General features: G+C 37.4%; 1 protein-coding gene across 2 annotated transcripts in view; it reads right to left on the bottom strand.

Moving 5' to 3' along the window:
* The window catches only part of LY75 (lymphocyte antigen 75), a 47772-nt gene that overhangs the window by 2997 nt on the left and 32551 nt on the right, over nt 1-12224 (bottom strand). For both annotated transcript variants that reach the window (XR_011337747.1, XM_069861240.1), the window contains exons 25-34: nt 9609-9835; nt 7752-7917; nt 6455-6616; nt 5978-6100; nt 5357-5551; nt 4766-4986; nt 3466-3640; nt 2794-2961; nt 1441-1563; nt 799-966 (exon numbers count right to left, since the gene is read on the bottom strand). Coding sequence is in view for 1 of the 2 variants with exons in the window: in XM_069861240.1 (XP_069717341.1) it covers nt 799-966; nt 1441-1563; nt 2794-2961; nt 3466-3640; nt 4766-4986; nt 5357-5551; nt 5978-6100; nt 6455-6616; nt 7752-7917; nt 9609-9835 (1728 nt within the window). In the remaining variant the exon portion in view is untranslated. The remainder of the gene's footprint in view (nt 1-798; nt 967-1440; nt 1564-2793; nt 2962-3465; nt 3641-4765; nt 4987-5356; nt 5552-5977; nt 6101-6454; nt 6617-7751; nt 7918-9608; nt 9836-12224) is intronic.

Genomic DNA, 12224 nt, shown 5'->3' with positions numbered 1-12224 from the left:
CCATATGAGTCAGCATCTACTAGCGTATTAATTTCCTAATCATATTTAGGTTAGAAGGGACCTCTGGAGGTCAAAAACCAACTAGTAAATGCCACACTCATTTTGAGGTTTGTATACTTCAGAAATCTAACAAGTCCCTGGACTCTCTTGGAGTGCAAGGGAATTCTACTTTCCTTGGACCAGAAAGATCTTGTTGAGGTCTTCCTGGGGAGCATGAAGTTAAACCTATTCCTGCATTTCCAGTTCAATGAAAATGTATACAAAATCAGAAAGATTCCACTGCTGCTCAGGAACTTTCTTACTAATTGGTCAGGTAACTGCTTTCTTTCCTATACAGAGCAGAATAGGAGAAAGCAACATGAGGTCTGAGTTTTTCTGGAGCTAGGGGGCACCATTTCCAGAAGCCTCCTCGAGACTGAAAACACAGTCCGCATCACCTGCTTACTTAGCATCTCTTAGAAGCAGCAACATTTCTGTTCCCACCTACCCCTAAGAGATACCCTTGGTAAGAAATGATAGTGACTACACTATGTTCTCTCTTAAGTGGAAATTACAGTTCCCTCCCTTACCCTTTAAGAGGATAGTGGGAGCCAGAAGTAAATTCTTTGAGATTTGCCCCCGAGTGAAATTTTATGGCAAAACAGCAACAGAAGGCTTTTGCTTAGGCAAAGGCACTTGACAGGTTCCTTTCTGAACTGCACTTTCATTATTGCAACACATTTTTCCCATCAAAAAAGGAACATCCAGAATATAGTCACGACAAAATTAAGTCTCTGCTAAAAAGCAACGCCTCCATACCTAAAGGAGCTTTACAAACCACTCTGCCTTGACTATGATTGCAGTCAACTTTGGACCACATGCCAGTTGTGGACAGGATAACGCTGCATTTTTCATTGACTTCTGCAGTTTTATTTTCCCAGTTGACATAATTAACTGATGAGCCGTCAAGCCAGTTTAGGGATTGATCTGTTAATGGAAAAAAAATTGCCTAGTTTAGATGACCAAAATATGCTGTAATGCTACGCAACGTCATTCACAATCTATTGATTTCTTTAAATTGCTAGAAGAGACAGGGTTGACTCTCTTACTTATGTATCAAAAGGAATAAATATGATCACATCACTTTTAGCTATACCTCTCCTCCAGATCTTTAGCATTTGATGCATTTGCAGCTCAACCATTAGGCACCAATAACAGTGCTGGGGAAAATGAATTTCAGTGACTCTTGATGATCTTAAGCAACTCAAACTGTGCAACAGGAAGAGCCTTAAGCTACAGTTAAGTCCAAAGGGCTTTATAATGCTAAATGAGGGATTCCAACCTCAGGCAGGAATTACTATAGGCTATCAATACTACAAAACTGTACTCTTACTTGAGGATTTATGCATTTTTATCTACCACATGAAACACTCACGCTTATACAGGGTTGCTACTTCTTACCGTTTGAGCTCTGAGCCAGGCCAAGCCATACATTCTTCGTGATGAGATAATTCTCTTTTATGTGTGTGCTCACAAATGCATTTTCTTCAGCATCCCCTATAGTCAGAAGGGCTGCTGAAGGATCTGCAGAGAGGAGGAAACCAGTCAGAAGCGCAACTTCAGAGATTTTTCATTGTGCTTGTACATCAAGTTTTCTGTGGCAGCAATTGCTACAGGAAAAGATTTGCTGATCTGGCCTTCTAAAATTAGCTTGAAGTAACCTGCAGAATAAAGACATAAACCTCCCATTCTCTAAAATACAGCACGTTATACAAGATGGCTTTAGATTACTGGTTATTCAAGCAGGTCATATGAACCAAAACGGAAGTAAACTTACTGCATACAAGGAAGATATCAAAAGATATGCCACATGCAGAATTACCAGTCTTGTCCAAGAAATAAGCCCTTTTCAAAAACATAGTTGAACAGACGTTCAGCATTTAGCTAAGTAAAGTTAGGTTCTAAAATAACCCCTCGTTGTGGCTCTGGTTTTGACACTGTCACAGCAGTTAAAGGATAAAGGGGAAGAAAGGGTGTATTAGAGACAGGCTCAGTGTACCTGTTTATTATAAGTATACATAGAGAGAAGCCAGAAGCTTAATTTAGTGACAGACCGCTTTCTCTTTCAACAGACAGGCCAGGTAAGACCCAACAGAAAACTGCATCCAGGACTGGGACTACTTGCATCTTTTCTTTTTCACCTTACAGAGTGAGTTCAACTTCACACCATAAGATAATTCAATAAAAGAAATCCACTAGCTTCAAAGTTAAGAAGGTGATTAAAATTCTGTACACAAGACTGCTTAACATCATCTTCTGCAGTACAACTGTCCACATACCTTATCAAATAAGAGATAAAATCCTTTCATTTGACATAAAATTCACTTTTTTTTCTTTAGTGATGTGCCTTAACAATACCTATACAGTACATACTCCCTATTAGCAAGCACATAATAAGAAAGCACTGCTAACAGCATTACTTATTTATAAATAAAAGTTAATCGTATGGAAATAAAATGGTTTCCTCCAAACCGCAAGACTTTAATTTCTGAATCCTCTCTCCATCAATGGCTGCCTGTGTTTTACTTGTGAATAGTTGTGCGCCAAACAATCTGGCAGCACTCTGCAGTATTTTATCAAGAAAGTTTATCAGATGTTCAAAGATAAAGCTGCTACTACTTTTCCTAAATTAAAGAAGCATAAAAGCTGAAAAGATGAAGTATAACCAGTGTAGGTTTTTTGGTTTTTGGGTTTTATTTCTTTTGAATAGTGGACTAATTACAACTTGTAATGTGATAAAGAGTCTAAACATACTTAGTTTCTGGCAGACTTTCTTAGCATCTTCCACTTTATATACCGAAAAATTGTAGAATGCCATGTCAAAAGCATAACAGTGATCCTTATACAGTATCCATTGTAGGTTATCAGTAATTTGTGGGCATCCTGGGGCTCTGCTCACTTGCTTTGGCTGTAATTGTCTCTCTGCAAAGACAAAGACTTGACATTATTTCTGCTGCAGGAGTTTGTGCATAGTCTCTCTGCAGTAACAGGACAGTAAGCATTAACAAGGACTACACCTCTTACCAACAACCATGATTCTTACATTCCTTCTTCATGTGTCATAGATGAATTTACTTAAAAGCAATCCTAAGACATACCAAAGGCTTGGGAACCATTTTTTCTTGGCTTTTACAGAGTTTTGAAGTTTGTTGTATGCATTTGATAAAGATTTTGATTCAGAAAAGACACATACAGTTTTGATATGAACATCACAGGTGAACAAAACATGACCAGGATTGTTTTATACTTTCATCACTGGAATGGAGAGAATTAATCTCCCTTGAGTATTAAGTGTTTTATCGTTCCTGAGAGACTACTCAAAGAGAGAATCATATAGTTTTTCAGCCTTCGTTTCTAGTTCTACATACAATATATAAAGATAGAATACACAAGACAACTACACAAAACATCAGAAATAGCACTTACTATTTGGAGGGCTATAGCAAATGGCCCCTTCAGCTACATCTGTGCATTTTGAACGGTTCCAATATCCTTTAGTATCCAACAGAACACAGTTCTCAGTATAATTTGAGTTTTCTAATTCCCAAGGATAATAGTCAAAGTCGCTTCCATCTGACCATTCAAAATTAGCTTTACTTCCCTAATTAAAGAAAAAACCCACAACTTTTAAACCACAGCATATGGTTCTGGTTTAAATCTTTTCAGTCATTAATAAGTCATGCAGTGTAATTTATAACTCTACAAAGGGTAACTACAAGGCCTCATTTTCCAAATCCACACTAAATATCTGTACAACATAGTTTGCATTTTCCAATAAATTCTTAACCTAGAAATCCTCATTATATGTGGGAACTGAGAAAATGTGGCATGTTTGTAAGTTTAAACCTGTGATGTGCCTTGTTTTATCCCATGGGAATCACTTTACTTAATTTCATCCTGCTGTTTCATTTAAGCAGTCTGTCTCCCTTGCTATGAACATTATTAGCTATGCTGCAAACTGGTAAACTGTTGGGATGGCCTCAGTCAGTAAAGCTGGGCAGCTCGTACTCCAGTGCTGGCTCCTGCTTCAGATACACTGCTGGAAACCCATAATAATGAAGAGTCAGTTCTGAGAAGAAGTAAAGGAGCCCACTCAGACCAAAGAATAGGCAAAGGTAGCAAAGGTATGCATCAAAATCACACACCTCTGCAGAGAGGTATTCCTGAAAGTTAACTCTGGTGACCAGGTCTGAGGATTAGTGTGGGTAGCATGGTTGAGGCCACAGGTTTCTGTCTCCAAGACTAAGCAGACAGAGGAGAAGAAAGATTTGCAGTTGTCTCTTGCTATGCCTCCTAGGAGTAGGATGCTTAATTGCTAGAGAGCCAGCTCCTGAACTGCCTTGGAAAGACTAACTTGGAATAAACAGCTCCATACAGCCTTCTCCAATTGTATTCGCTAATGGAATCTGATCTTACAGAGGGTCATGAGATCTGGAGCCTCTAAAGGTAGTGTTGCAAATAGTGATTCTTTGTGCTGCCAGGAACGATGTGGGACTACTGTATTATTTTTACATGTCAAGGATTTGGAAAGATATCTTGGTGTGGCTACATACACTAAAATTTAACATACTTTAACACATGCTACAGATGGTTGGAAAGTAGGTAATTGACTATATGGAAGAAGGATTCCAATAAACTGGAAATAAGCACCAGAAAATATTTCATACTCTATGCAGAAAATTATTTACAAGCTCTGTTACTGACATCACCAACAGTATGTACTTACATCATGAATTGACAATCCAAGCCATAGAGGATAACCGTCTTGCCTGACAATATCTTCTAGAAATAACTGTTGCGATTCACTGTGTACACTTGCTAGATCACTCCTGGTTTGTTTGCAGTCTCTCAGTGCCTCATACCATGTTAACTTTTTCTGAAGTATCCTGTATGTTCTGTTTCCATGTGGAATAGACTCAGGCAATGGAGGCTTTTGCTGTTGGGGTCCTGTTTCAAAGAACAAGACAAGTTCTGTACACTTCATTCACACTACGAGGACACACATAAAGCATTAAAATCCATCTATATCAATGTAACTCAAGCGTTAAAGTGTTCAGTACAAGCCACTTACATCAAGTGAGTTATCCTTTGCTGGTTTGAACATAATGAGCAGTTGATGGAAGAGTACAAACCCATCCCTCCTGATCAGAATATTACAGCAGCAATGCACAGACTGACCATGTAAACCCAGAATTCCATGACAGCTGTGCTGTTTGTTTCACTGGGATCAAAACCAAAGCCTTATACAGCACATACTGCAGAACCAGGACTTAAATTATGACCCTCATCCAACACGACACCAATTTTCTCTACTTACCCCTTTCGATTTTACAGGCAAGAATACTGTACACATTATAGTGATGAGCATGCCAGCTTTGAGTATAATTATAAATATCCCAAAATCCATCAAGATTTACACCAGCAAAAAAACCGTTCTTCTTAATGTTAGGTCTTCCCAGCCTCCATTTATTGTAAGTCAGATGAGTTTCATCATACCACTTGAGAACTTTATCTGTGGAAAACATTGCATAGTTATTAAAGCATTGGCATTATGTGTATAAATACCATTTAATTTTGAAGATATTAATGACGTTAACATATATTCACTTTGGAAAAGATGCAGCAATACTCTAAGTTACTATAAATCAGTTCCATATACAAGCTAAATATGTTAACATTACTCATCCAGACCCTTTAAAGTCCTGCTTTTCAAGGAAATTTGATCTAAACTATATAAAACATAGTGGATCTAATTATCATTCAAAAAGAAAGCATGTCCAGTTATTTTATTCTAGAAGATGAATACAAATATAAAGCTTTATCATAAGTTAGCATTCAGTTTGACTTTATTTGTGTACTGAAACATGCAAGAAATGCGCACCTAAAGCTGCAAACTGTCTCGAATCCAGTTATTAAGGAAAAAAAATGCAAATCTTACCACTGTCATCATATATCACACCCAGCCAGACCCACATAGCCAGACCACTGAATGAATGAAGCTGCTCAGTAACAAAGTAATTCTCTTCTTCATCTCGAACACTCAGAACAAATGCTTCTGGATCTGTTGAAAACTTTTAAAATTACTTTCTGACAAATTCGCCTTTCAGTTGCAAAATAAAATAAGCAGGGTTTTGCTGTTACTGTTAATAATCATTACAGGTAGGCCAAGAATGTGTAAAGGTGACCTTTATAATATAATGACTAAATGAACAGTGCAAAGACATTGCCAAGGGGATGACAATCACCCAAGCCACTTAAAATTTGCAGTAAAGTGCAACACTAATGCTCATTTCCAAATGAGCATTTCCTTTCATAACACTTTGCTGTCACTGTAAGACAGTGACACAGATCTAAAACACACCACCCTCAAGCTGCTGTAAGTCCATAAATACCTGTAATATGACAAAGTACTTACTCATTTTCTTGCATAAATGATGTGCTTCTTGAGACTTGAGTTCTCTCCATCTATTTTTTGTTATCATAAAAGTGTAACAATTGTTTCTAAATGATATCCAGGGTGTATTTTTAATCTTATGTGGGCACTTCAATTGTGTAACTGGTTCTTTTTCAATTTTCTCTAAAGTAAGGAGACATTCAGAACATCACTTATGAATAACAACATTTAACCTGACACACCACAAACCACTTTCAGATAGCATTTAACAACATGCAAGACAAACTGTGTCATCCTCTAAATGTGTAATACATTGTTGCTTTCAGTTGGTAAATTTTTTTGAAGTAACAAAGCCAGCAGGAGGCATTATCAGAAATACAGATGCCTACAACTTTGAACAACTGTTACGTTACATAGGTTTAAGAATAAAATCCCTACATAAACGTGCTAAGTATGGGCCAATAACTAAAAGTTCTTATTTTCTCTTGTATGAAGGCAGATCACCATAACAAACAAGCTACCTCAATAGCTGGCAACACATAGTTCTGTGGCTATGACTAATACTTAAAGAATGTGAAGGACTCTTCCTGCAGTTGCTAAGATTGCAAGCACAAAATAGTTAAGTATGTCATAATGACAAGTACAGGCTTTTGTGTGACTCGCATGTGCAACAATGGCTTAACTGTGTTCCCTCATAGCAAAAAAAACCCCCAAACTTCCTCATAGGTAAGAAATCTCTAATGATCTCTCAGAAAGATATTTATTTTTCAGAAAACAGCTGTATTACATATGTACACCCCCCTCAAAGGATGTCTTTCTATATCTCTACCTGTCTTGCTATAATTGGTCTACGTTTAAGAGGGTTTTGTGAATTTCAGGGGACTTCAATTTACTCTGTTCAATTCAACATCTACATATTATCTCTCTTCTCCATGTAGCCACGCATCTCCTCCCTGTATATATTTCCACATCTGAAGGGATTTCAGAGGGTCCTGATATCAAGATGTAAATAGTACAAACATAGCTGAATTTTCTTCCAAATGCAAGCGGGAGAGGTTAGTATGCAATGATCTTACAGAAATTGTGCAAATCTGTTGACATGAAGGGTACAGTCTGGCCCAACGCACACATGCCAAATTCATTTGTAAGTAACATGGATTAAGACCAACAAGTGTGTACCCCCCTATTTGAAGTCTTTATCTTTTATTCCTGGCATACAGATCAGCCTATCAGAGGAAATATAAGTTCAATCTGCAATTATCAAATATGCCTCACAAACAAAATTCAGCTTTTCTAAGTATTATATAGGGATACATACTTTCTGATGCGTAGCAAATAGCACCTCGATTTTCAGAGGAACAGTCAGAAGTTTTCCAGAAGCCATCAGTATCCAGAAACACACATTCTTCACTTGTTTCTTCATCTTCAGACCAGCGACTAAAACTAACATGTTTCCCATCCAGCCAGCCATAATGTTTTCCACCCTAGCATTGTATAAGTAAAAGGGATGATAGTAAAATACTAGGCACAGAAAATGACATGGTGATATATTCATATTGGTAAGACATTTACAGCGTTCCTGATGAGAACTGTAAGTGTTCCACTGCCCTCACAATATAACAAACTAAGTTTTGCAGTTGCAGAAATATGAATTAGCTGAAGTGGATGGCAAATTATCAAACATTGATGTTTAACTACTATGGTTATGTAGGAAGGCCTGGTAATGAGACATCCAAATTATACCATTTGCACCTGCAAATCAATGGTGGATATAATTATCTGGTCTTGGAAAAATGATAGTATCTGAGAATAAGGCCCAGTTTCAGTTACTCCACACTGAGTTGAAAGTAAACTATGAAGTACTCAACTAATTAAATAAATCAGATGCATTCTTGCCCTGGAGAATGTAGGAGAAATAAAAAACCCACATACCTCAAGCACCCTATTCTTTAAGAATCTTACATTTTAAAGTTCTCTTCAGGAAATCCCCCTGTTGCTTTGTAATTCAATTTCTCTTCTATCTTTCTTTTGTGCCTATGATTCTAGCACTGGAGTAACAAGTTCTGTTAACCAATTTCATTATAATTTCCTTTCATGTGATTTTAAATTGTGCCCAAATAACAAAGTGTTGCAGTAGTGGAAAGCTAGTGCATGCTTGAGTTGTACGCAACAAAATGAATCATTTGATTTTCACTTACAGATAAAGATTCAAAGGAGGAGGGGAAATAGGTTGTTCTGGTTTCTCCGTCTCCACTAAGACTAAATGCATTTTTCCTTTTAAAAATATTCTCCGTGAAGCACATACTCAAATTTGTATTCTTCCCCCTACTTTGCCTCGAATACTCAGTAGCCCATTAGTGACACGAGAAGATCATAACCCCACTGATGCTAAGTGCGCACCATCAGCTTTCGTAAGGCACTTCTCAAATAGATTTTAACTTCTTTCTCACAATTATCTCAATACCCGTGCTTAAAAAAAAATCTTGGGCAAGCAAGCCCAAGCCACTCATTAACAGCTGAGAGAGATCTCAGCCCACAATGAAGAACTTCAAGAGAGAGAAGGCTAATAAAGGAAAAGCTGTACACCCTTCACTGACTTTTCCAAAGGCAAATCAAACAGAAGAAAAAAGAAAAACCCACTCACCTTTCTCAAGGATGCCTCCCTCTAACTCAAAACACAGGCACAAATAACATGAAGTAACAACAGAGTAATTCAAGCTTTAGAAATGCATGTCAAGAAATGTTCAATGATTCATTTTGAATTTTATTTGCCACTTCTAATTTCTCCCTTTTGAAACAGATTTTGGGTAGTCCTTCTAGCGTGGTAGTGTAAACAGTGGTGATGATATTAAAGGGCAACTCTTATTACTCATCCATTAATAAAAGACACAAAGATGATTCACTGATCTATGTTGCCGCTACCCTACGATATATCCTTCATCCTGCAGACTTTTAAAAGAATTGTCTCATCATATTCTATCTGTGCAGTGGAGTTCAAGAACTTGGAGAACTGAAGATTTAGAACATTAACCTTGAGACCACTCAGATTATTATCCCTAAATGAAAACAGTTACCCTAGAAATTAATTTTTCATCACATCTCTTTATCCCAGTTTCCTTTCACATAACTCTAAAAATTACCTTAAGCCACAGCCTGAGGGGAAAAGAAAACTTACATCTCTGCTGAGGAGTCCAATCCACAGCGGGTAATTACGAAGGGCAGCCTGAACAGCGAGAAAAGCCTGCTGGAACTGATCTGTGATGCTAACCAGATGCATCTTATTACTTATGCATGCAGCCATTGCATCGTTCCAGGACAAATTCTTTGGAATTATCATGTATTGAACATTTTGATAGCTCAATGTTTCATTAAGAACTTGCTCTGTCTGGTTATCAGCAGTTCCTATATGTAAGAAAGAAATCCAGTTGTTAGGTGGTTAAACACTGGAACACATTTTGAACTCCAAATTTCTCCATAACAGAAAAACTTGTTTGACCTTCCCTTGGGAAAAAAATCAAAAATATTTTCTTAGAGAGTAGATTATAGTTACATAGTTCTTAGACAGCTGATTATAGTTAAAAGCAAATCTTTGACACTTTAGATAGTCTGAAAATGATCCTTTTTTTTTCTTTTATATATTTTCTATCTTTATACAACTCTGTTTCTCAACTTAGGCTCACATATTTTTATATTTTCTATTTTTAACTAACTGCTTACTAATGTTAGGAATTCTACTTATTGAATTAAAAATATATTCTATAACTTTAATTAAATACAAGAATGGGAGAGGGTAACTGCTCTCTGCTGCAAAACAGCAACAGCTAAACTTAATTCATTTATATCTGTGGAGCCTGTGGATTTATGATTCTGTGAATCTAATGGGCCAGAAAACGTGTCCAGTAGATATCAGCATACAGCACAGTCCCAGAATTCCTTACTGTCACCCATGGGTATAGCAGGAATTGATTTTGCCTCCACATGGGCTTAACCAGTTGCAGAAAATCCGCTTTGCATAGGGAATGGTATAATTCACTATTTGTGCTCTAAGCACTGAGTGTTATCACAGCTATCAGCATCATATTGAAGGGATACAGCTCAGCGATGCATAGCAACTGCAGTTAATAAAAGATGCAAACATTCCCATGGGTGGTAAATTACAGCATGCAAATCTGATAACCCTCAAAATTTTATACACAAACAAAAATTAACTGGTCTCTCCAAAAGGCAGAAAAATCCTGACATTTAAAATATCCCAAACGGAAGAAGGCTCACTGAGAGCCTCACTCTATAAATAACAGGGTATAACTGGCTGATTGAAAGGCTGACGGCGCCATTTTCCAAAACACAGGAAGATAGAAACATCATATTAATCTGATATTTATATGCAATTTACAGCTTTCAATAGATCAGAAAAGTGTCAAGGCTGAAACAGACTGTTTGAAGTGATTTGTGTGGGCTGCCAAATGCTTTCATTTAGTAAACAGCTACAAAAAAGAACCATGGAACCAAGGGTGCCATCACACATCAAGGTGTACCAAATTGGAAAAAAGGTACCAGGAAAGTATCCATTTCTGAAAGAAGTAATTGTTGATGACTAACTTCTCAAGAAGTTATGCAAAGTACAGTTATGCCAAGATTCCAAGAAACCTGAATCCCTAAGATAATGCCCTAGGCAACCTGAACTCTCTCACAGCTGTCCCTGCATCCTGATGAGGTACCTTCCCACCTGAATTACCCCTAGAACCCTAATGCAATGATGATATATGACCGTAACAGAACACATTCTCTGGCAGCCTTTTGGACCTTTGGAAAGGTTTTTGGCCTTTCTTGTTACACATTCTATTTCTGTGGCTAGAAAGAACTACTTAGTATCACACTCGGCCCAGACTAATAATACATTGATCTGCAGAGATATATTGTTAACCTGTTATTAATAAAAAAACCCTTTCCAAATTTTTCATGACAACATGTCTTCCATTCAAACTTCCAACCCGGACACTTAGACTTTCTGAAATAAAGAAGATTTTTTGTGTTAAATGGGGGCAGGGAAATCTCTATTTGAGAAAGAAGGTGGGCATGTTCTTGAGTGTTTTGCACACCTGTTTGGGTTTGTTTGTTTGTTTGTTTTATAAAAGATAGCATGTTAGTTACTTAAAAGGATTGTTTACATAGAAGAACATACTCACAAGTGGGTATCTTGAACATCAGTCCATAGCTGTAATTAAATGCATATAATAGCTAGATATGTTTGATTCAATTCCAATAACTGGTGTTGACCAACCCACGTGGCTGCATCAGAATATTATTTTTAGTTCAGATTAAGAAAACTCATTCATGCCAATTGATCTGTATGAAGCCAGGGAAAGCTGCATCACTCCAAATCATAACTCTCCATGCATACCCTCAAGATTTGTTCTGGAAAGACCAATTTTAACATTCTGTTAGTGCTAAAAACCACAGGGTATGTATAAGGAGAGAAATAGTGTGACGTTCCTTCCCAGGGTTCCTCACTTTCACAGTTCTGAAGACAAAAAAGAAGTCACTTGTTCCACTTCATGATGCATGTGACCTCTAACCAGAGAACGTTAAAGTCCTGTCTGCTGAAGTGTGGTTCCACTAAAACCGCACAGTCTCTCAAAAAAACAGATCCCCCCACCCTGAACTGGGCTGGAAAATCAAAAGGGAAAACTCTGAACAGCTGGTGAATTCATCCCAGATCATCTTCCACAGTCTGCTTTTCCAAAATTTACCTGCTCAGTTTCTATAAATATCTTGCTTTTCAAGAGTAACA

This window comes from Phaenicophaeus curvirostris, chromosome 7 (assembly GCF_032191515.1).
Source record: "Phaenicophaeus curvirostris isolate KB17595 chromosome 7, BPBGC_Pcur_1.0, whole genome shotgun sequence".
Taxonomy (NCBI): domain Eukaryota; kingdom Metazoa; phylum Chordata; class Aves; order Cuculiformes; family Cuculidae; genus Phaenicophaeus; species Phaenicophaeus curvirostris.
This window is presented reverse-complemented; position numbering and strand designations above follow the sequence as displayed.